The sequence below is a fragment of the Excalfactoria chinensis genome, chromosome Z, assembly GCF_039878825.1.
Source record: "Excalfactoria chinensis isolate bCotChi1 chromosome Z, bCotChi1.hap2, whole genome shotgun sequence".
Taxonomy (NCBI): Eukaryota; Metazoa; Chordata; class Aves; order Galliformes; family Phasianidae; genus Excalfactoria; species Excalfactoria chinensis.
This window is the reverse complement of record NC_092857.1, coordinates 55,511,666-55,536,414: the sequence shown is the minus strand read 5'-3', so window position 1 is coordinate 55,536,414 and position 24,749 is coordinate 55,511,666. Positions and strand designations below refer to the sequence as shown.

At 40.9% G+C, this 24,749-nt stretch overlaps 1 protein-coding gene and 1 long non-coding RNA gene across 2 annotated transcripts in view; one reads left to right on the top strand and one right to left on the bottom strand.

Moving 5' to 3' along the window:
• LOC140263746 (uncharacterized) overlaps positions 1-24,749 on the top strand; it is a 192,419-nt gene that overhangs the window by 84,942 nt on the left and 82,728 nt on the right. The gene's annotated exons all lie outside the window — the stretch shown is intronic.
• On the bottom strand, positions 8,663-10,620 carry LOC140263856 (uncharacterized). Its single transcript, XM_072359148.1, has one exon. It carries the CDS (start codon positions 10,001-10,003, stop codon positions 8,663-8,665), a length of 1,341 nt encoding a protein of 446 aa, XP_072215249.1. The 5' UTR covers positions 10,004-10,620.

Below are 24,749 nucleotides of genomic sequence, written 5' to 3'. Positions count from 1 at the left end.
TAGGACACAGTCTCAAATGTGTGTCTGCTAATGTTCTTCAGAGGTAAGTTTCTTCTCATCAGCTCCCTCCTGATAATAATCTTGTGTGTATGAAATTACAAGCAATGAGAAATAAAAATGTGGGAATCTACTAGAGTTTTTATTTTATATTCTTATAATTGTTTCATTTTACAGAAGTTGAGACATGTTAAGAGGGAAGTTCTTTGATGGAAGTTTTTTTTACTGAGAGTGGTGAGGTGCTGGAACAGGTTGCTCAAAGAAACTGGGGATGCGCCATCCCTGAATGCATTTAAGGCCAGGTTGGATGGGGTTGCCCTGGGCAATCTGATTTAGTACTGAATGTAGCAGCTGCCAAGCCTGACTGTGGCATGGGAGTTAGAACTTAATGAGCCTTGAGGTTCTTTCCAACCCAAGCCATTCTATGATTATGATTCCATGAAAAGAAATTGTAAAGAACTTTAGCTTATGTATAGCAAAACATTCAGGTGCAAAAGTAGGTGTGTGGACAGTGAGATTCAAGATTCTCTGTGACTTTTCCATTGGCATACACCTCTGGAGTGAGCCTATTTAAAACTTAGGGTGTAGCTATACAAATCCTATTCCAAAGCCCAAATGTTTCACCATGGTAATTTGACGAAGACCACAGATGCACTTGTGTGTCTGTTTCATCAATGATTTCTATGCTTTTCTGTCAACAAAGGAGGATATTGTTTCTGCTTACTGACCCCACTCGGAGAGCTAAGGAGGTCAAATGAATCTTGCATATTGTGCAGTTGTTACATATATTGCATAAGGTTAAAAACGTGAAAGGTTCCAGAGCTGAGTAGTTGCTAATCTCCTTGTTTAAGACTGATGAGTTCAGTCAGTCTGACCCTGTGCCCCTGTCTGTTAGATGTAGTCTCTTGATACAGTTCATTAACTGAATTTCTGGCTCAGGTTGGGGTTTGAATGGAGAACACACTGTTACTTCCTTAAATTAGGTAGTGCTTTTTGCACTTTCTTTGCTGGACCAGTGACCTTACCTACGATACAAAGGATTTGACTATATTACTTGCAGTTTATTCTAACTTAAAGGATCACATTTAACAAGATATAGAGTGCATTGCTGCAGCTTTAGTTTTTCCTCGTCTTTTGGCTGTGTAATACCTAAAATTCTTATGAGTCTTATGAGGAACACAGAACTGCAGGATTCCCCCAAAAGCCAGTGGACCTTTAAAACTTTCTTCAATTATTTATGCTAATAGTGCCATCTGCCCTTTGTTTTGTTTCCGAGAGGTTAGATTTATAGTGCCTCAGAACTGCTAAATCAAAAATTAATTTGCATCTCCTTCTACTGTAAGTTAAAGTAAAATAAAATCTAAGAAGGAGCCCCACCCAGATTTTATGTATACCAGATCAAGAAAACAACTACTTCAGAGAGAAAAGAAAAAAAAAAGAAGGAAATCTGTTAATTTTCAAGTATGAAGCTAGAGCCACAGCTATGAATGCTAATAGGACTGGTTTTCTGCTGAAGTGATCATACTGGTCAAACTACACTTCTGCTATGATATAAATTAAGTGGACATCAATCCACAGAATATTTTATTTATCTTATAGTGACACACTTGTTGTTTGAGACATATTTAGTTATTTGGACCTGAGAACTATTTAATTATTATTTCCTTATAACCATTATAAGGAGAAGGCTCTGCCAAGACTCATAAAGTGCATATTTTTTCATATAACATTTATTTATCATCTCATTACTTGAGAGATAAGTTATTGTGTTTAGTGTAAGTAGCCAGAATTCTTTTCCAGTAGAGTAAAATTGGCATACCCAAAGACCAGTACAAAAATTATTATTTACTTTTAATTATTTTTTATTTCAGACGTATGTGGTATATTCTATTCTTGCTATTCTTAGAATCAGTGTTCTTTTTCTGAATATATATATATATATATGCTTTTTTTTTTTTTTTTTTTTTAATGTGAAATGGTGAGAAATATACTTTCATGGCTATGGGGGTTGGACTCAATTACATCCTGAAGTCCCTTCCAACTCCTGCAATTCTGTGATAATGTATCCTTTTGACTCATGGTGTATATTAATGGACTAATCCAATAATTACAGAGAACAGACAGGTAAGGAAAGCTAAAATAAGGAGTATCTCAGCACTCCAGTCCCAGTGTCATGTAAGGCCATTATGTGGTGATTTCACTGGACCTCAATCCTAGTGACATAATTCTAGTATGAAGTGTTGAGTGGACAGAACCCAAAGGCAATACTCAAACACTGTATGTACATGAGTCCCTAAACATCCTCGTATCACAGGTGCTGAAGGAGAAGGGAGGCTGGCAAGAAATCCAGCAGAGAAATCAGACTGTGAAAAGCAAAACTTATTTTTACTAATATATAGCTTGGTACCCTGTCTGGTTTGAGCAGATTTAAATACATATATGTGTATATATATTTATATGAGATAGATATAGATTTAAGTGTATTATAATGGTATTTCTTATTCTTTATTTACTTTTTAACCTCTAGTGTGTTGGTAGCTGTTGCAAGGATGAGTAATATTTTCATTTAAAAAGTATTTTTAATTAGTTCACTTCTGAACTCCACTGGATGGAGAAGGTATTTTATTTGACCTGCGTATCTGATAAATGGAAGGACATAGTTCAGAATAGCAGCTTTAGAGGACATGGATTTTAGAGCTAATTCTAGAAGAAGATAGAGGGTGGGCTGAACAGGTAAAGAAGTTACCTGGAGGGGCAAGTAGAGAAAAAATTGTCAGTTTTAAGTGCTTATTTCTGTGAGACTGTAGGACACCTAGTTCTGTCTGGTATCAGTGAGATTAGAGAGGACTCTGTGTCTAGTATTCTATGAAATATCAGTTATAAACTCTATATAGGAAAGTTGGAGAGGAACGTTTTATAAGGGTTTTATATTGAGAGGACAAGGGGAAATGGCTTTAACCTGGAAGAGGGTAAATTTAGACTAGATATTAGGAAGAAATTCTTTACTGTGAGGATGGTGAGACACTGGAACAGGTTGCCCAGTTGCTCCTTGTTGTAAAAGTTTACAACGTCCAGAATGGTGACAGAATCAGCAGATGAAACCATTTGTACAATATGAATTCTCTCAGTACCTTTCCAAATTGCAAAAAGGTGGCCGGCAGAGACAGGAAGGTGATTGTCCCTCTCTACTCTGCCCTCGTGTGGCCCTATCTGGAGTACTGTGTCCAGGCCTGGGTCCCGCAGTATGGGAAAGATGTGAAGCTGTTGGAGGGGGTGCAGAGGAGGACCACTAAGATTATAAGAGGGCTGGAGCACCCCTACAAAGCTGAGGGAGCTGGGTTGTTCAGCTTGGAGAAGATAAGGCTGTGAGGAAACCTCATTGCAGCCTTCCAGTATTTAAAGGGGGATTATAGGCAGGAGGGGAACCAGCTTTTTACAAGGGTAGATGATGATAGGACAAAGGAGAATGGTTTTAAGCTCAAGGAGGGAGGATTTAGGTTGGAAACCAGAGGCAAGTTCTTTGCAGAGTGAGGTACTGGAACAGGCTGCCCAGATAAGCTGTGGATTCTCTGTTCCTGGATATGTTCAAGACAGGTTGGATGGGTCCCTAGGCAACCTGGCCTAGTGCCATATCTGGAAGTTGGTGGCCCTGAAAGTTGGTGGTAGAGGGGCTGGGATTTGTTGATCCTTGGGGTCCCTTTCAACCCAATTCATTCTATGATTCTATAATTCTATCTCAATATATGACAAAATATAGAGAAGAAGTACCTCAGGACCATAGATTAAATCACAGTTTTTTTACTGAAGTAACCATTGTATTCTGGGGATGGAGTTCATTTAAAGGTCGACTCTGATTGTGATTAATTTTAGGTAGTCAGCTGAATCCTAATGCTGAAAGGAGTAGGAGAAGCCTGCATATATTTCAGGTTGTACTTCATAGACACCCATTCTAGATTTAATACTCTGTAAGTAGGAAAAAAAATCCAATCAAAGTAGGTAAGATATTGACACATTGTTAAGAAAAAAATTATATGAGGTGGATAGAATATGTGCATTAATATTACCTTAGTTCAATGTTCTGTGTGCCTGAACTTCATTAAAACAAGTAGCGCTAGAACCCGATTCCACAGTGATGTCTCTGAGCAGCATAAGTGTGGCAGATGCAGTTTGGAAAAGATCATCTGGACCCTGTTGTTTCTACCAGTTTATGAGGATTCATGGTTGTTCACTGAGGCAATCTCTTACTTTGCATAATTCTGTGAGTATTAAGTAATTTCAGAAAATTGTGAAATCACCAGCGACAGTGGAGCTGGACTTATATGCTGAAAGTGTATGAGTGTATGTGTTGCGATCTCTGACTGTTTCATCAGGTAAATCTTATCCAGTTTGGACTGTGCACCTCAGTGACACCAGCTGAAAGCACAAAGGATGAGAACTAGGAATTAAACAATGTCTGGAAATTGAAGAGGATAATTTTTCTGTCCTGAGCAACCAAAAGTGAATACTAAAGATGTACAATATTGATTTAGAGATTTGCCAGTTGGAGAGAACAGACAATATTTTAAAATTCTGATAGCACTTGAATATTTGAACATTAATATTTACATACTTTAATATACCTGTATATGTGCTTTTGATTATGTGCTTGCCTCCCTTCTGAAAAGGTCACAAGGTGTCAAAGTGGGCTCCTTGTTTGTCTTTCCTACTGTCCTTGTTTTAGCTGAGTAGGCTGACTAAATGTTTCTTCTCATGATAAATAATGGTGAAGACCAGGTTGAACACAGAAACTCTTCAGCTAAGGTGGTATCATAGTCGGTTATAAAGTGTTTGTTTGTTTGTTTCACAAGAAAATAAGAAGCTGTTTCTGTTTCTTCAAAGCTGTGAAGTCTGCTTGGAGAAAAGGTTGTCTCTCTTTCCTCAGAAATTCATAATTTATATCTGTTTCCTAAGTTTTGAGATCACGGGTCACTACTTTTGTTTCCTGCTTACCTCGGTGACTTCTGTTATTCACATAATCAGAAGTGTGCTGCCTTTCACAGTCTCTCTTGTAAAAGTCCTTCCAGGTTACCTGGAATACTTCTGTGACTGCTGAATACATAACTGGATGAAGTGTATTCCTTCCCTAGGGAACTGTGTCTTTCATGTGTAGCCTGAGTTCCTAATGGGTTGCTTCTTTAGATTCAGGTGAATGAAGCAGTCTGAGCTATAAGTGCCAGAAGAAGGTAGGCATGAGTTCTGAGTCGGACCCTATATGAATTAAAATCTTGTTATTCTTGAAAGTAGACGTGGAAACACCTCCTAAAAGAATCTGGGAGAACTTAGGTGATTGCAGGATGTAGCAGTAACAGTGTGATGAATGTGAGGTTTTCAATTTTAAAGTTGTGTAAAAAAACAAAAAAAAAACAACAAAAAAAAAGTAGCTGAAGCCCTCCCTCCCCCTTTTAATTTCTTCCGTGCTTAGTACCTTATAAATGTGGATAAAAGTGATTGGAGAACTCTGATCAGAAGGATAATTGGTAATGATGCTTTACTTGCTATTATAATTACATGTCTAATTAGGAGGTTTAAATATGGCTTATGTAAATAATTAATGAGGCTTGAGAATACCAGTTTATAATGTAACTGACTGAAATAATGGGTGTAGCAAAACTCTGAATGCTATTAGGAGTGATGAGGATTGAATTTAATACACCCTCTTAATTTGTATGTGATAGGTTTAGGGGAAAGAACAATTTTTCCAGATAGTTTTATTTTTAAAATGTCTCCATGCCTTTAATCACTAATATTCCATTAGATTTGACTGCTTGGTTCTGCAGATGTGTGTTCTCTTTATTTCAGTTATAAAGTATGTGGGTTGATCTGAAAGTAACACCTCCTATGTATTTCCATGGAAACTACAAGAGAAAAATAGCACCATTAGATTGAATGAATTCTCAGCTACAAAACATTCTTTTTCAATGTAGTTCCCAACATTATTTATGCATTTTCATCAGTGATGAACAAGGGCCTGCATACTGAGCTAGTAACAGTCTGTACCAGCAGAGGTGGCCCACAGCCACTGACACCACTTCTGAAATGCCCCACCCAGCACCTCCCTACAATCATATCTACTATTTGGTCTCCATAAATGCTAAATGAACATCAGTGAATGTTGAAAAGTACCACTTTTTCTGCATGGAGGAATTCACTGACACACCATTGCTCCATCCACACTTCCATATCAGACACCGTTTTGTCAGACCACCCTTCTGTTGCCACCAGTAACATGGCAATAGAAGGCGATGAGTTCACTCTCTACTTCCATACCAACAATATCTGCCTTTGACAATATGGGCCAAGATAATAGTACTGAAAGCATTACTTTTGGAGGAGCCCTTGTAGAAAGAAAGTCACCCCAAAGTAAGAATCTAATGATATTCTTCAAACTTCAGAAGTTCAATATATTTTCCTCATTTTTTCTTATTTTCGTTTAACTTGTAGTGTTCTTGCAAAGGCCAGGAGCAGTGATACTGATTAACTACAAAGAAGGCTATTTTTGTTGTACTTCATTCAGCGGTGGAGCAGGAAGCTCTGCAAGACTCTTAAGGAAGTGTCAAGTATGGCTGTGGAGATTCAAGCGGTGCACAAAAAAGTGAAGTGTTTTTCCTTCTGGTTGGCACTTATCTCAACTAAATGGAGGCTCTGTAACTTTTGGGCTACATTCTTTCTCCAGTCCCTTTTAGATTTTTTTGTTGCACGTGTGGACAAGAGCAGTGTAAATCTTCAGGAGGTTTTATTAAAGCTTAATCTGAAGTATACTCCTGTTATTAAACAGAATACCAGGGAATGCTTGCTTTTGCCTTTGTCCTTGTAGTTCCCAGGTATGGAAAACCTATATTTTGAAATACTTCTGCTCTAGATGCACTTTCAGATAATGACTTCAGCTGATGAACTTGTTTTAACTATTTATTTATTTATTTATTTATTTATTCCCCTTTTGCCTAGAGCCTCGTTTTTACATAAAAGAGCAATTACTTTGTGCTGAGACATGCTGTAATAAATTTCTGAGCAGGAATATGCTATTTGCACATTTTTCCCCCTCTGCTGTAACTGGGTTGTAAATGCCTCAATTCTGTTGAACAAGATTTACTTTGTTATGACCCTTTTAGACTCCATTTTACTTCTGGGCTGCATTTGTCAATGCAGTGAAAGTTGCTGGTATTTTAAAGAAAGAGTGTTCCCTATAGATTTGTGCCTTGGGCAGTTGTCTGTTTATTTAGCAAAGCACCAAAATAAGAAGATACTTGATCAAGGTAGCATAGGTGTTTGGGATGAGTTCTTGACATGTCACCCTGACTTTTTAAAAATTAGCTGTCTTAACTTTGTTTGTGGAAAACCAGGAAACTTGCAGTGGTATGGGAGATAAAGAGATGTTGAGTTTATAACTATGAACAGAAATGTATCTAGTGATGCAGAGCTCAAGTCAATCTGTGATCTTCAGTTCCTTTAATTCCTTTTGTCTTTTATTTTATTTTTATTTTTTTCCACATCAAGTAATTGTGTGCTAATCACAATATTTGTGGTGTGCCATTCATGGAAGCTGGAACTACTATAAAATATGGCAAAGCAAAGCTTCAGTGGAGAAGACTCTATGGGTACTGAAGCTACAGAGAAAACTCTTTCCTAACCTGAAGAATATAAAAAGCATTAATTGCATGCTAATTTCTTCATTTACTGTTTCTCTTCTATAATCTGGGCTGCTTCATTCACCTCTTTCCTCCCCCTTCCACCCTGTATTACTCATTTTTCCAGCATTTTTCACTGAGCTCATAATGAAATTAAGAACTCACAGTCTTAATTTTGGGTTCCTGCTCTCATACTGAGCAACACAAGGAAAGTAATAAAGACTTTGTGTACCAGACTGAAAAGTGTGATTTGTTGTATGCACAGTGCTATAGGTAGCAAGCTTGAATGGGACTGATATGGGAAACTGAATGGGAACCTGCTTTGGCAGGGGGGTTGGACTCGATGATCTCTAGAGGTCCCTTCCAACCCTGCAGTTCTGTGATTCTGTGATATGAAAGATATGGCAATGAGAATTGTTGGGCTAGTTGGGCACTTCAAATGAGTCAGCTCTTTCCCTTCTCAAGTCTGTTGTTAGTAATAAGGTTGCTGCCCTTGGAACAGTCTGAACACAATCTGAACACTGAAATGAAGGACAGCTCTTTCATCTTAAACAGCTATGCAGACTTTTTTTTTTTTTTTTTTTTTTTTTTTTTTTTTTTCCTTCTTCTCATTTTCTTTCAGTTTGCATATTATTTGTCTGCTGGTTGCTATCTAGATGGAAAGGGTAAGTTCTTGACTTGCATAATCAAAATTCCCATAATCTGTGGTCACTTTGAAATTGAAGACTCTTATTTATTCCCATGGAAACTACGACAGATACTGAAAGCACAATTACACTGATAGACTGAGGAAATTCTGGGTTACAAAACACTCTTTTCAATGTGGTCATCACCATTTGCTATGTGTTTTCACCAACAATGATCAAGAGACTGCATGATGCACTTGTGAAAACCAGCACCAGAGGAGGTGACCCACTGTTGTTGCCACTGTTGAAACGAACCACTCACCACCTTACAGTGCTCACATCCACAGTCTGGTCTCTATCAACATTCAGCAAGTGTCAGTGAATGTCAGTGGGTGACATTTCTTTCACATGGAGGAGGTAAAGCACCCCTCCAACCTTTTCCATTCTATTAAGTTTCGGGCTAGGTGGCCTAGGAGCAAGGGTGGCTGCTGCAAGCCTTACTCCCTTTGGCTCAAATTTACTGGTAGAAGCCACGGGCCCAAATTTCCTTTCATAATTAATCAACTCTTGGGCAACCTCCCCCCATGTCCATACCTTAAAACCAGACTGTAAAGAGCCTGAAGTACCAGCTCCTTCTAAAACAGCTCGAGCTCTCTCTCCCTGGGACATGGCCTGTATTTTACTTTGAAGTTGTATACCTATGGGTTTCAGCGATTCTGGAAGCCCCCTAATTAAAGGAGTCATCCTTTCAGGGTCCACGGGCAACATCATAGGTGATTCGTGTCGTGGCTGCAATTTCCTGTCATACATCATTTGCAGACAGGCAGCCTTTTGGACACTTTCAACCAATTGGTCAATTGTCCCATTAATAGCAAGAGGGTCTCCCCTTTCTAAAGGGTTGAGACCACCAGCCCAGTAAGCAGCCCTCTGTGTTAGGGACCAGGGAGCACGGTTATTACCAGTAGTCAAAAATACTCCTGGCCCCCAATAACCCTCAGCCTCCTTTTCGGTTAACATTATTTGGTCTCCACCAGTTAAGCTGACTCTCCATACATATTCTGTTTCTGATTCCCTTGGAGAGCGGCTAAAATCTTTTTTCAGTTTAGCTAATTCAGTGGCAGAAAAGGGAATTTCTTTAACATTCATTTGAGGATCCAGATCCTCTCCATTATCAAAGGTATATTCTGTTTTTATTAGAGGGCGCAGAGGGGCTATTGGGGTTTCAAACTTATTAAAATTTTCTTTCGCTTCTTTTAGTTCTTCCTGAGGATACAGTTTTTCTTGTGGTGTACCATGAAAATCAGTGTCACCCGTATCTTTATATGTTAAAATTTCCTTAAAAGCCATTTGTAACAAGGCCGAATTATGTCTCTCTCTTTCCAATTGTACTTCTAGATTTCCAATTTGGTTTTGCAAGGCTTTCACGAGTTCCTGGGTTGTTTTAACTGTTTCTTGTAACGACTGTATAGTCCGGTTTTCCGCCTCAACCTGCTGATCTCGGAACTCCACAGCTGCTTTTAAAGCAGCACCGAGCACTGCACAAATAAATGATTTGCCTTTCCCGGCTCGGGTACGAGCCCCATGTTGTAAAACACAAATACGGTCAGAAACAGCCTGCAAGTTATACCAATTTTCACGTGCCCAGTCCATCCCTGATGACGATGGCCGAGACGCGTGCTTTTCAAGGATATCAAACAACATATTTTCACCTTCCATATCAAATGTAATTTTACTCACAACAAAATCTACAGGCAACGAAATCTACACTGAGGGAGGAGGAGACTCCTTATCTCCTCAGAGAGGCAAACACTTAACAAAACCAACAACTGCTCAAAACACTCCTTTACACAAAAGACCAAACGACTCAATCAACACTTCCAAAGAAAGTGCAAACACCTCAATTGGTCCTGGCTATCCTGTCAAGCCACAACGAAAAACTTCAACCTTCAAGCAACAAAAGTTAGAAATAACTTCTAAGTTTCTCAAAAGCAATAAACTTCTTGGAGAAGCACACACCACTTCCCCAAGAGGCGCACACACAAAACTTTAAAACCAAAGGTACGTCACAAGATACTTAAAAACCACCACAATGCAAAATAGTCTTCCCGGGGAGGCACACACGTGTATAACAAAAGCAAAGAGTCAAAATTAATTCATTTGTCCCCGAGAGATATACACGTAAGAAAGAAAGTTTCAGAATGTGGAGCGGTCTTCCTGGAGAGGTGCACACGTCCAATTAAGTTATCAAAACAATCGCTCCTTGCAACTCCAGGAGAAAAAGACAGAAAAGTTTTTAGAGAAACTGGAAGGACAACACTCTCACGACGAGTATCCTGCCGACTACGCCAATAAAAATGTCTCGCTCCAATTTAGGAGTGAGGCAAAGGTTCTTTAGATATGTTATGCCCGGCGTGAGATTAAGAAGAAGAACATTCAAATGTTGATCCGACCAGTTTATTAGAAATAATAGACAATTGAGAGGATGGGGAAGGGAGAGCGGTGAATGCCAAAATTAGGGTGATGGGGAAGGGAAAGTAGGCGATAGAAAAAGGTAGAAAAGAGCAAGAATTACGTTAAAGCGGGGAATAGTCACCTCCTGGAAGCAGCAGCGTCCTGGAGCACGTTGTTAACGTTGGTCCGGGGCAAAATAAGCGTAGGGGAGAGCAGCAGCGAAGTAGCAGGCCGCAGATCGATGAAACGCAGAGAAGATGGTCAGAGTAGCGAGGTCCTGGGAGGCAGAATCTCGGGCAGCGAGGTCCCACGAAGCAAAGTGTCGAGCAGCACTCCCAGAAGAGATAGTAGGCAGCAGTAGGACAACGGTGGAGGGATCTGAGGTCAGATACCTAGAAACCCACAAACCGTGGTTTGTCCGTGCCCTTTTTATACTTCTTTCCAGCCTTCCAGACCTTTCTGGACAGCTCGGGTCAGAGTCTTGTGATTTCCTCAGAGATGTCAATCTTCCTTGAGATGGGCCAACACCACTTAAGACCACTTAAGGGCCATTAGTCCTCAGAGAAGGCCACCTTCCTTGAGATAGGCCAACACAAAAAGACCACTTAAGGGCCATTGATCAGTATCTTATCTCCCTTTCATAGCTCCCGGACTTGTCAATCTCCTAAACAAAGGGATTTCTCGAACCTTGGTTCCTGTGTATTTCAGACAAAGGCAGTCCTGGAACCTTGGCCAGGATTTGCCTGAACTTGTCCATTTCAGCAAACTTTGAGACAGTAATGTAAAAAGCATGGCCTCTTACACACCCACACTTCCATGTCAAACACCATTTTGTCAAGCTACCTCTCTGCTGCCATCTGTCTCATGACAAAACGTAACGGAATATTGATTGGAATGTTCAGCCTTTACTGCCACACCACCATCTGCCGCTGATGTTGTGGGCAAATATGTTTAATCAGAAGGCATTACTTTTGAAGCAGACCTCATGTCTGATATAGAGCGGTTGCACTATAAATACACCATTTCTCTTCCTATGCACTTCCTTTCCTACTTTAACATGTTTTATTCTGTTTTCACTCATTTTTAGACAATTTGTATACTTTCCTCTCCTCTATTGTTCAGTTTACATCAATCATTGTCAGTTTTGTTAGGTTCATAAATTCCGCTTCGTGCCTTATATTTACTTTTCACTTTCTCAACATTATCGCTATTCTTTGTATGAGAAAGGAGAAGATAGAGTTAAAGGAAGCTGTGGAAGGAAGAGGGAAGTGTGTGATCTTTCTCTTCTACTTGAATATCTCTGTCAACTGGCTGCTGGCATGATTGGTTTGGGAAATCAGTGGAGTTTCTTTCACTAGGAGAAAGTGTTTCTGTAAGGAAACAGCTAATGTAATATTCAAGCAATTGTTTTGTCAATATCAAATTCATCAAGAGATTAATTTTTATATATAACATACCATTATAAATTATTATTTCCTGATGTTATATCTCAATAGCTCATGAGAGTGGAAGGATGAGTTCTCAGCCTGAGAACCAAGACCATGCAGTATGCTTTAATAAATGCAGCAATTCAGTTTGGAGCATAAATTTGGAAACATTCAAGTCATATAACTTCTGAAAATTAAACTGTCACACTATCACTATTTCTAAGGGGCCACATAGATTAATCAGCTAGGAACAAATGAGATCAGTCTTTCTAAATAGATGTTTCAAAAACGTGTGTGATAGAATCTAACTGTGATTAAAGTATCCTCAGATATTATCATATACCCAGCATTCAGAAATTATCACAGATGGTTTAAAGTCAAGAGGGATTCTTATCTTGTCTCTTTTTGCAGAATCAATGCATTTCTCATTCAGACATTTCTCAGAAGTGCCAGTGTATATTAGCAAGAATCACTGAGATATTGTGTGATTAATAATAATAATAATAATAAGTTTGAATGTCTTTATGCTTTGTTGATTGCTTGGTTTTTAAATGGGAAATACAATAAAGTGCTTGATAAGCTTGCAACATGGTACTGCATCATGAAAGACACTGCTGCACTTTTTAAACTCAGATTCCAATTGGAAGCTGAACTTAGGTTTCAAAGTGTGACTTTGTTTCTTTCTGTATGACTTTTAAATGCTAGGTATGAAAGCAGAGTAAGCTAGATCATATGCCTCTCATGTTCATAGTTTATTTTATTTCAGCTCTTACAGCTGCTATTCATTTCTGCGAGGCCTGGAAAACAGACTTAATTTACTGTGCTGTAAGACTTTGTGTCTCTAAATGTAACCTTTTCTACACAGTGTGCATCCCTTGTAAGATGCTTTAGGAAGGAAGCGGCAAATTCTGCATACCCAGTAGCAGAAAGGAATAGAAAAGGAATTTTTTTGCTGGTTGTGTGCAGGCAATTTCATTTTATTTGTGCTCCTTGAAAAAAAGGATCAAATGGCATAGCAATCCATCCCTAGAATATATTAGTGCTAATAATGGCCTACAAGGTTTACAAAATAGAGTGCTAAATTAAAATGCCGTATGTATCTGTTATAGTGAAAGAACTTGTATCTGTTAAAGTGAAATAACTTACAATACAGAGGGATTTCAGATGTTTATAGTGGAGAAAATAGGAGACATCTGATTTATTAGTATCTGCAGATTGCACGCGTGGATTAACATCAGTCCAGACCTTTGAAAGTGTAAAATGTAGCCATTATCTCCTCTACTTTCTATCAACACGCTGGATAAAAGGGGAAGGAACAGAGCTGAGCCTCTATGCTGTTTCGCAGAGGCTGGTATGGAGCCATGTGAGTAGAACATTTTCAAAATACAGGGCAGAGGAAAGACTTGGTGGAGAGGCGATCTTGTATTTGAAAAGGCCAGTGTCAGTTTTACAAACTACAGAGGACCCTGTAGTTCTCTGTGTGTGGGGCCTCATCTACACTCCACTGGGTGTGCAAACAACATAACAACCCTTATTTAGAGAACTGATTTTTCATTCTGAATTTCTTTAGCATTAGTGGTTCTTTCACGAACAGGAATTCTCTTATCTAAGCCTTATAAAATGTTAAACTACATTAAATCCATGAGTGACAGGTGGCAGACTGAGTTGGAGAAGGGTACAGCAGCACATAGAAAAAGAGATGTTTTGAGAGCTTTTGCCTTGGTTGCTAAGGAAACTGTTCCTTTTCTGTATGTTCAAAGTATCATTTCTAGCTAGACTGGCAACTAGACATTTACTGGCAGACACACCATCATTTTCAGCTTACCTGTCTCGGTATGCCCTTGGTTGCTTTCTCTGGGGGAATAAAAAATAAAAAAAGATGGGGAGGAAAACATACAGCAAAACTTACTTAGTTTTCAATTTTTTGCTTGGGGTGTGATCTCACTGCAGGGGATCTTTGCTAACACTTCAGTGAGCACTGTCAGTAGTTGCCAGAATCATTTATTTGACCTCTACATAAACCATTTTCTACAATATATTGCATCATATTAAGAGATAAATTATTACCACAGACACAAATAGCAAACAAAAGTTGAGTGTTAAGCCTGCTTCCCTCTCTATTTAATATATATATGTATGCAAGCTCTCTCTAAGTCCGATGGAATTGTTCATCGACTTCAGCTTCCAGAAATCTGATCATTCATTGACTTTAACTTTTGTTCACCAACTGAAGTTCTAGTTTGCAAAACTTTTAGATGTCCAAGGTTACCAAAGCTAAAAACTTCAGATGGAATTGTCTAATGATGTCTGGGGCTCAATATTGCATAGTACCCAAGAAAACTACCATCTCTAAGGAATTGTGCAGTGAGGGCTGATGAACTCCATCTTATGATGCTGAACTCCTTCTTAATCATCTGTTCAAATCAGCTCATATTTTCCATCACAAGCTATTTGGGTGTGATTTTCTTCCTCTTTCTCCTTATTCTTTAAAAGTTTGTTTGTCTTTATATTTGAAATTGAGGTTTTCCAGTCTTATGTATTTAGCTTTTCACACTTAATAAACAGATTATAAATGCAGTGATTGGCAGTGGCTATTAGTTTTCTGTGGATTTTCAGTGTACTTCTGAACCCTCTGAGGTAAATGGCAAAACTCCAGAGAACATTGTTTACCATCCAACTGCAATTAAATGTAAATGCTTTTGGCTGGGATTTATGCAAGGAGAAGAATTCCTTGGATTTCTCTGAAAATCTCAGTCTTTACAAGTACTGTTGAATATTTCTTTCATTATTTGAAGTAGTATGCTTAAAGGAGACAGCAAGATTTAAACAGAAATTTGAACCATTTTCAGGTCTCGTGATTCTTGTTTTCACTTGGAATAGCTGTTAGAGCTGGGTCTGTAGTAGCTGTTAGAGCTGGGTCTGTAGTTTTAAGGAATCTTAAACTAACTTTTCTGTATGTACATGCAGTCGTGTTCATATGATCATGTACGTAGTAATCAGAATGCATTTATACCTTTCAGCAAAAAGTATTTTTATGTGTTGCTTATGTAGAGAATTTAGACTCAGATGGGAAATTTGTAGATACTAGCTACTGGCAGTAAACAGTGAGTTGTGAAGCCAAATGCTTATTGGAAATGTAAATTGTTTCAGCATACCTTTCTGTGACAGTACATGATGACAAGAAAGAAAGAAAACTGAGAGACTGATGTCAGAAGTGTGCGCTGCCCATAGCCGAGAGATTGTGTCTCTCTGCTGATATGTAGGAAATCTTGAGTGCATTGTAGTGCTCTGTGTCATGAATTGGACCAAATCCGTTTACAAATCATGAATAATTTATTGATTTGAGTAAGCGACCGCAAACAAAAACAGCGCTGGGCGACCACGGGAGTCACAGCTCCGCACGTGTGGCGCACCCTCCCCCTGCTGGGCCCAGCTTTTATAGTCTCTCTTGTATTCTGAGTGGCTGCCGTGTTGGCCTTCTACGCCTGCGCTCCCTTGTTGCTGGGCAGTATTGCTCCGAGTGGTTCTTCTCTTCTTGTTGATTGGTCCCATTCTTCCCGCCACTCTGTTCCCCGCCGCTATGCTTTCCCGCCACTCGTTGCCACGTGGTGGGTAGACAGAAGCCGCAGAAACAGGGGCGGCGAGTGCAGGAGCCGCAGGGGCGCTTACAAAACCCGGAAGCCCGCTTGACTCCGTTCCGCGCAGCCCCCTCCCCAACAACAACAACAACATACCCAACACAATGAACAAACTTTCACCAACTTTTTACAATCCCTCCTTTTTCTTTAAGCTAACTTATTTTGTTCATTGAATCCTTTGAGTGCCTGCCGGCTTAATGCATATATCTCGTTATCTTCATCATCTTGTTCTATGGTCTTATATTTAGCTCCTACTAACATTAAATGAGCAGCTTCTGATCGGTTCTTTACTATCGTGGTTACCCAATTGAAAATACATTGTCCAAAGGTTAACACCATAATTAACAACAGAGGTAATAATGTGGTGAGCCAAGGTGAGTAATCAAACCAGGATTCATACCAACTTTGGTGAGCCTCATTTTCTTTTTTACGTTTTTCCAATCCTTCCCTCAATTTGGTCATTGTGTCTCTTACCACCCCAGTATGGTCTGCATATATGCAGCATTCCTCCCGGAGGGCCGCACAGAGTCCCCTTTTTTTTCAGAAAAACCAGATCCAATGCCCTTCGATTTTGAAGAACTACTTCTGAAAGGGACCTTATTGATTTTTCTAATCTGAGATGTACTGTTCAATTTTAGCGAAGTCCTCATCTACAGCAATGCGCAGAGCTGTGAATTCTTGGCTCTGCCTAACTAATGATGCTGTTCCTGTACCAGCTCCTGCAGCTCCTAAATCCTCAGTGTGGTATTGAATCCTTGGTATAATTATTACCTGTACACAAAAATCATGTGATATATTCCTTAAGCCTAGTTAGACTCCACCGGAAAGGTCGATGTGAGTGGTGTTGTGCTGCCACACAAAACGTGATTACTGCGAGAACTCCTAAGCACCGTCGCTCATTTGTATCTCCCGGTTTTGGGGAGTTCAGTAAAGTCCAGCTGGATCCTTGCAAAGGGTCGATATGCCAATTCTCGCCCTCCTGGGATCCTTTTTCTCATATTTTTCACATTTACCCTCCGGCAGGTCATACATCCATTGACAATCCCCTTTGCTACCTTATATACCCCTATACACATATAATTATTAGCAAACTGGTCCACTAAGGCCTGAGTACCCCAATGTGTTTGTTCATGGAACCTCCGTAGCACCTTTGTAGCTACTGACTTTGGTAAAACCTCTCGTCCATCAGGTAGTATCCATTTCCCCGTTTCATTTTCCCGAATCCCCATTTGTATCATTTCTTTTTCCACAGATGTGAAACAAAGCAGGGGAAGGGGATTCTGTCCACCTTCTGCAAACATGGCTGGGCAATCCTCCCTCTCGGTTACCTTATATATACACATAAGAGCGGCCCTTTTGGCCTCCTGGTCAGCTAGATTATTTCCTCTAATTTGCGGATCCAGTCCTCGCTGGTAACCTTTTACATATACTACTGCAATCTCTCTTGGTTCTCTAATAGCTTTCAAAACTTTAAGGATCAATTCCTGATGAATTAACCCCCTTCCCTGTGAGTTTATAAGTCCTCTTTCCTCCCATATTTTCCCAAAAGTGTGTAGTATCCCATACGCATATTTAGAATCTGTATATATTGTACCACTCTTGCCCTTTAATAGTTTTAAGGCTTGCAACAGGGCATACAATTCACAAGCTTGAGCAGACCAGCTCGGGCTTAATGGTCCTGATTCTATCACTTCAAATGTTTTTCCATTTACCAATGCATAGCCTGACTTTCTCTTTCCTTCAACTACTCTAGATGAACCATCTATGTATATCTTTTCCCCTGTAGGTAATTCCATGTCATCTAGATCGGGTCTCAGTTTTATTTGCTCCTCTATACTCCTAAGGCAATCATGTTCTAGGGGCTCGCTGGGTTCACCATAGAGAAACTGAGCTGGGTTCTGCACTGAAGTTGTTTCTAGGGTCAATTTCGGGGAGGAAATCAGAATTCCCTTATACTTTAACAATCTTGCATCTGTGACCCATTTGTCAGCTTTTTGTTCATGGCATTCCAGTTCAGTCCAGTGTGCATTACAAATATCACACTCCATAACCAAATAACAAGACAAAAACTTATTGGTTGTGCAGAATCGTTCCAAATGTCCACTGCTTGGGGATTATTTAGGAACAAGGTCTCCCCCGCTCACGAACTATCAGTCCGGCATGAAGACTAGATTCCCAGTTCGTACCTTCAGGCACATTGGGAGCAACGCTGTCTCATGTGCTGTTACCAGCAAGCTGCTGGCCAGTTGACGTCAAATCACTGGCTGCACTGGAGACATTAACCAAGGAGACGTTGACCAAAACCGGTGCTGAAATGTTCGGATCCTCACGGTGCGCAGGATGGCTCGTCGTTTGGTGCCGGCTTAACCCAACGTGCCGGCAGCCAGCGGAGCCCACTTGGTGTCCCAACACAGGAATATCCCCTGCCCATGACGAGGAGTGGCATAGGGTCTGGGAGCCATGACCCTCCGTCAGGTCTGATCAGGACCTGACCTATTGGAGTCTGTTCAGTCAGCTGATGGTTTCCCATCCGATTCTCCAGATGCTTTAAAATAAACAGTGCGCACAGGAGGAGAGCGTCTGGGCACAGCTCAGGCCCCTCTAGCCCTCCCCCCTCTTTAAGCACACGAAGACACCCCTTCAAGGTCTGATGCACACGCTCCACAATAGATTTGTTAGTGCTGTTGCCAGGAATGCTGAAGGTATGCTTAATGCCCCAAGCTGTACACCAGTGTCCAAAACGTGCACTTCTATATCCTTGGCCATTGTCAGTCTTTAACTCCTGAGGTGCACCCATGACAGCGACAGCCATGTGCAACACTCTTATGCACTGCATGACAGTCTGTCCAGATTGTGCCACAGCCCAGAGAAAACCACTACATGTGTCAATTGTGACATGCAAGTGATGGAAACACCCAAACTCTGGGAAACCCGTAGCATCCATCTGCCGAACCTTATTTGGTCTCAAACCTATGCAACAACAACTGAAATGTGAACCATCTGGGGTTCACCCCTGCAGGAAACCTGTCAGCCGAATGGCAACCTGGGCAATTCTGTACAACATCACGTGCAACAACTGGAACTTGAAACATCCTGTGTAGTGACCATGCTGACTGCTGGAACCGCCCACGTGACACTTGCAACACTCCACGTATATTATAGGGGGAGATTAATTTCCCCTCCAAAGGTTATCTTTTGTGCTTCCTCTAGCAAGAGAGCAGCAGCTACTGCTACTTTTGCAGGCAACTAGGCCAGCCCCGGCTAACAGGGTCTAATAATTTAGATAGGTAAGCCACAGGCTTTTTGCCTCCTGCCCAATCCTGGGCAAGCACCCCATAAGCTGTCCCCTCCGCACTGTTTACAAACAGAAAAAATGGTTTCTTTAACTCCGGGAAGCTCAGGACTGGAGGGTACACAAGTTTCTTCTTTAATTTATTTAATTGTCTTTCACCTGTTTCTGTCCATTTAAGTAACCCATCTTTGTTTAATTTACTATAAAGAAATTTAACCTTTCCACTGTAATCCTCTATCCATTGTCAACAATATCCTATTAATCCCAACAACTGTCGTACCTGCCTTTTTGTTGTTGGGGCTTTTAGGGCCAAGATCCCCTCGACTCTCTCTGGGTCCAGTTTTTTGTCCCTTGGCTCAGCAAATGACCCAAATACTTCACCTCTTCCTCCACAAACTGCAGTTTTGATCTAGAAACCCTTAACCCTTGTAAACTAAGGAAATTTAACAACTGTACACTAGCCTGCTTCACGCTATCTTCATCTTTCCCTGCTATTAACAAATCATCCACATACTGTAACATTGTTGTTCCCGGTGTTCTATTATAATCCTGTAAAATTTGTTCCAAGGCCTGACCAAATAAATTTGGGGATTCTATAAATCCCTGGGGAAGGACCATCCATCTTAGCTGTTGCTTCCCATGAGTATCGGGGTCTTCCCATTCGAAAGCAAAATAATCCCTGCTGTCCTTGTCTAAGGGGCATGCCCAAAATGCATCCTTTAAATCTATTACACTATACAACCGGTCATCTGGGTGCAATTGGCTTAATAGGGTATGGGGATTTGGCACTACAGGAAACCTGGTTACAGTTCTCTTATTGATTTCCCTTAAATCATGTACCAGCCTGTATTAGCCATCTTCCTCTTTTTTTTTTTTTTACTTATTTTGTAAACCTCCGCCCTGTTCCGCGGACACTCGGTACCTGGCCCTGGGCTGAGGGAAACGACACGAGGGCCCCGCGAGGTGCCTCCACCCGCCCGCTCGGCCGCCCGACGTCCGGGACGGCGCGCCGAGGGGAAACCCGGCAACCGGCCCCGGCGACCCTCGGGGGAGCGTCCGCCCGCGGGGGCGCACCCGTCGTCCGCCGCCACCACCTCGCCCTCCTCCCGGGGCCCGGGGTTTCCTTCCGTAACCCGGCGCCCACCGGCAACTGCGGCCGGGAGAAGCGCGGCTCGGACCGCCCCGCCCGCGCGGGACTCGAGCCGCCCGGCCACCGATCGGACGGCCCGGACCCGGAGGCGGACCGGCGCCGCGGGGAGAGCGCGAGGAAAGAGGGGAAGACCGCAGCGAGGGGGGCGGGTCGGTGCTCCCGGCCCCCGGCGCGACGACACCCTCCCCGCCAACCCCCCCCTTCCTTGGCAGACGGGGCCGTCGGTTCGGGTGGGGGTATGTAGGGCGGTGGCGACACTGGGACTTCTAAATCCCTTCTCTTCTTCTTCCGCCCTCCTTTTTCTTTAGAGGGTATAAATGCATAAGGTATCCAGACGTGGGCATACTCACTTTCCTCTGAACTACCCAGTCCTCAGAGGAGCCAAAAAGGGCCAAATACACTCTCCCCTTTTATGGGCTTATTGCCCCACACTAAATCATTTTGACTTTACTTTTTCCCCGCCTAGAAGGGGAATCATTCCAATTCTTAATCATTAGCCCTAATGGACTGTCTGGGGGAATAGGGGGTATACCTATACCCACACCACTAGTTCCCCCACCCATGGGACCAGAAGGCTTACTCTTCTTCTGTCCCATCTTCCGGAGCACCTTCACACACACTCACAACGCTTCCCCCTTGTCGTGGCCCAGTCCCTCGCGGGATGTGGGAACCGCACTACCGAGGGGTCCGCACTCGCTCCGCCCACAATTGGACGTCTCAGTCGTTGTGCTCCGGGATACCCAACCCCAACCGAACGGATCACCGGCCTATACTTACCCACCCCGTGGGTCTTCGCTCGGTCTTCGTGCACAAAGATTACTAGGGGTTTACCGGTTTTATTTTGTTTGCGTCCTTATTTTAGGTTCGTCGGTGAAGGGCTTGAGCAGGAGTTTCCACTCCTGGGGCCGCTGAAATCAGCGGGGCGCCTCCCCAGAAGGACCCCTGATCAAATCTCCTTCATCCGAGTCACGGCACCAAATTGTCATGAATTGGACCAAATCCGTTTACAAATCATGAATAATTTATTGATTTGAGTAAGCGACCGCAAACAAAAACAGCGCTGGGCGACCACGGGAGTCACAGCTCCGCACGTGTGGCGCACCCTCCCCCTGCTGGGCCCAGCTTTTATAGTCTCTCTTGTATTCTGAGTGGCTGCCGTGTTGGCCTTCTACGCCTGCGCTCCCTTGTTGCTGGGCAGTATTGCTCCGAGTGGTTCTTCTCTTCTTGTTGATTGGTCCCATTCTTCCCGCCACTCTGTTCCCCGCCGCTATGCTTTCCCGCCACTCGTTGCCACGTGGTGGGTAGACAGAAGCCGCAGAAACAGGGGCGGCGAGTGCAGGAGCCGCAGGGGCGCTTACAAAACCCGGAAGCCCGCTTGACTCCGTTCCGCGCAGCCCCCTCCCCAACAACAACAACAACATACCCAACACAATGAACAAACTTTCACCAACTTTTTACACTCTGATTCTCTGAAGGAACTGAATAATAGTGTCTCAAAACATAAGAGCCTCAGGAATGACATGAATGCTTGTTTTGTCTCTTGATGGTGCTGTTTTGAGCATGAAAGTTTTTGAACAGTCAGTTTTTCTACAATGGTAATCTTTACTGTTTTGATATTAATGATAACATTAATAATTTTGAGATTTAACTCAATTTAGCTCTCTGAACACCACTTGCCACAGCATAGAGACAATTTTGAGCTGCTTAAAGCATTTGCTAGGTTCTGTGAAACTGGGGTCCAGATTCTTTTCTGAAGACTGACCCAGCATGAAGGCAAGGACCACTTCAACATGGCAGATTGAAGACGCGCTCTCTGAAAAGCTCAGAGGGGGGAATCCATGGCTAAGGGCATGTACTTTTTTCTTTTTTCTATATCATCTTAAGTAGTGACAGATGTTCTACCTTGCTGATTACTGACAGAGAATAGTCTGCTTTCTGTTAACTGAGAGAACTTCATTTTATTGTTTTGAGCTGGGATTTATATCTAGATGAAAATTCATAAATGGGGAGGATGATGTGTAGACTTGTCCTTCACTTTTCTAATTTGACAGTTCAGATGGACTTCTACATGGCTATTACTTTTGTACATCTACTGATCAGGGATAATTTCTCATCTCCCAGGTCTATTTATGCAAACTCTCCGTATCTTGAATACAAGTTTTAACATTTAATGTTTGCCATTGATCTTCTTCAACTCCTCTAATGGAAGAAAGACTGGGTACCTGTCCAGAGAGAGAGAGTGCACATATCATCATGAACTCAAACTGCTTAATGTTTGGGTCTTTGGAGGCTGTGACTGTGGATCTCACTGTTAGAGAACATTTGCAGTTTACATGGAGCATAACTTTTCATCTCTGCTTTGTCAGGATGCATAATGCAAATTCAAGACAGTGGCAGACCATTTAGACACTGTAATAATTAACTTCATAGTCCATTTATGGATTTATTGTTAAATCAGTTAAGTGCTTTTGGAAATACCACTTCATATTTCAAATCTTTCCAAAATTACACTCTCATGACATTTCATGGAGCTACTAACATTTCCAGATTTATAAAGCTTGAAGAACTTTAACTTTACAAATGTAGAATCTTTCATAGTTTAGTATAGATATACAGAAGAAAAAAAAAAAAAAGAAAAGAAAAGAAAAGAAGAGAAAAGAAAAGAAGAGAGGAGAAAAGAAAAGAAGAGAAAAGAAAAGAAAAGAAAAGAAAAGAAAAGGAAAGGAAAGGAAAGGAAAGGAAAGGAAAGGAAAGGAAAGGAAAGGAAAGGAAAGGAAAGGAAAGGAAAGGAAAGGAAAGGAAAGGAAAGGAAAGGAAAGGAAAGGAAAGAAAAGAAAAGAAAAGAAAAGAAAAGAAAAGAAAAGAAAAGAAAAGAAAAGAAAAGAAAAGAAAAGGAAAGGAAAGAAAAGAAAAGAAGAGAAAAGAAAAGAAAGATATTTTCCATTTTATAATGTGCATTTCTGGGGTTTTTGTGTTTTCAAACTTTCAGTGATTCTTTCTGATGCTTATTTTGGGTTTGCAGTACTCCACAATGTCACTAAAGGGAAGGAGAAAATCTACAGGGATTTATGCTCATTCTCTCCTGCTTCTGTACTTTGCAGAATATTAATTAAGATAGCATTTAAAATATTTACCATGATAAGTTGTGCTACGTGTCTTGTAAGTTGCACCTAATAAATAGAGCAAAAGAGAAAACCTGAGTATGAAAAAAAAACCAAGCAACTGTACTTAGAACTATGCAGATAGTTCATAAATTGTAAGCAGTTTATAATAGGGAGTAGTTAATCATGCTTAATTAATAGTTCATATAATGAACTAAATCATATCATTGTATTGTTCACCACAGAAGTAAATTATATTTACGAGTGAAATCATTATAAGAAGACAATTTTGTCCAGTTCTCTTAATTTAGCTTCCAATTTAAACACAATTTAGTAATGGGGCTTAATTGTGTGCTGTACGTTTTCCAGTATCCCAGTGGTTCCTGGAAAGTAAATAATCTCTTCAGCACATGATGAAGGATGTTTTTGATCTAATTTAATGTACTAGAAGGAAGAAAACCTTGTTATTGTGACTAAAGAAAAATGAGGTTACGGGCTACTTGTTACATAAAACTGTGTGTAAAGAAGGTAATATTGTTTTTGAGACCTGAATTAGTATCTGTATGCATAAGATGAAATTTTCAAAAAGAATTATTTTTTTATGAAAGTTGTTTCAGAAGTGGAAATTTGACTTTTCATGAAAACCTCTGTTCTGTGACCACTCATCAAAAAACATACTAATTTTCTGCAGAATTTTTCTCTCATTTAATAGCTGTTGCAGTTGAAAGTAAACTCAGATATTTTGTTATTAGACTGGTGCACCGGGTCATACCTTTTTGTCAGTAGCTTCAATGAAAGTGTACTTTCATAGTCTGTTGGCTATGCCTGCAGCTTGAGACATCTTCCAAGCTGCATGCTTGTCACAGGCTAAATGAATGCAACACAAGTTATCTACATAATTTTCCCTTTTGGCAGAGCTGTTCTCAAAGACTTCCCTCATTCATTCAGGTATTACAGTTGTTTTTGTCAAGATTCCTAGCCAAATGGGGACTCTGATGGATGTCAGCTAGTTGTTTAACATCACAGAGAGTTAAACCTGGTGTTGCCATCTCACAGCAGTTTTTTTGCTACTGTATGGCTGTGGTTGCATTAAAAGGTGTAAAACCTCAATCCTTTTTCAAGTCATTCATGGTTTAAAATAATATTTATTTAGAAAATTCTTCTCTATTAATAAGATTTAATCACGGTTACTGAAAGGCAGCTGAGATAACCTCCTGAAAGATAATGTTTCATAGTTAACATGTATATTTGAAATGATAAGTCAGAAAAGGTGTTTTTGTTTTCATCTCATTTTGTTTTTGCCATGCAGAAACCTCTTTTGTGCTATTGCTATCTTATACTTGACTGACTGATTAGTGTTTCATGTTGATAATGACATGGGGACAGAAAATAAGAGATTCAAT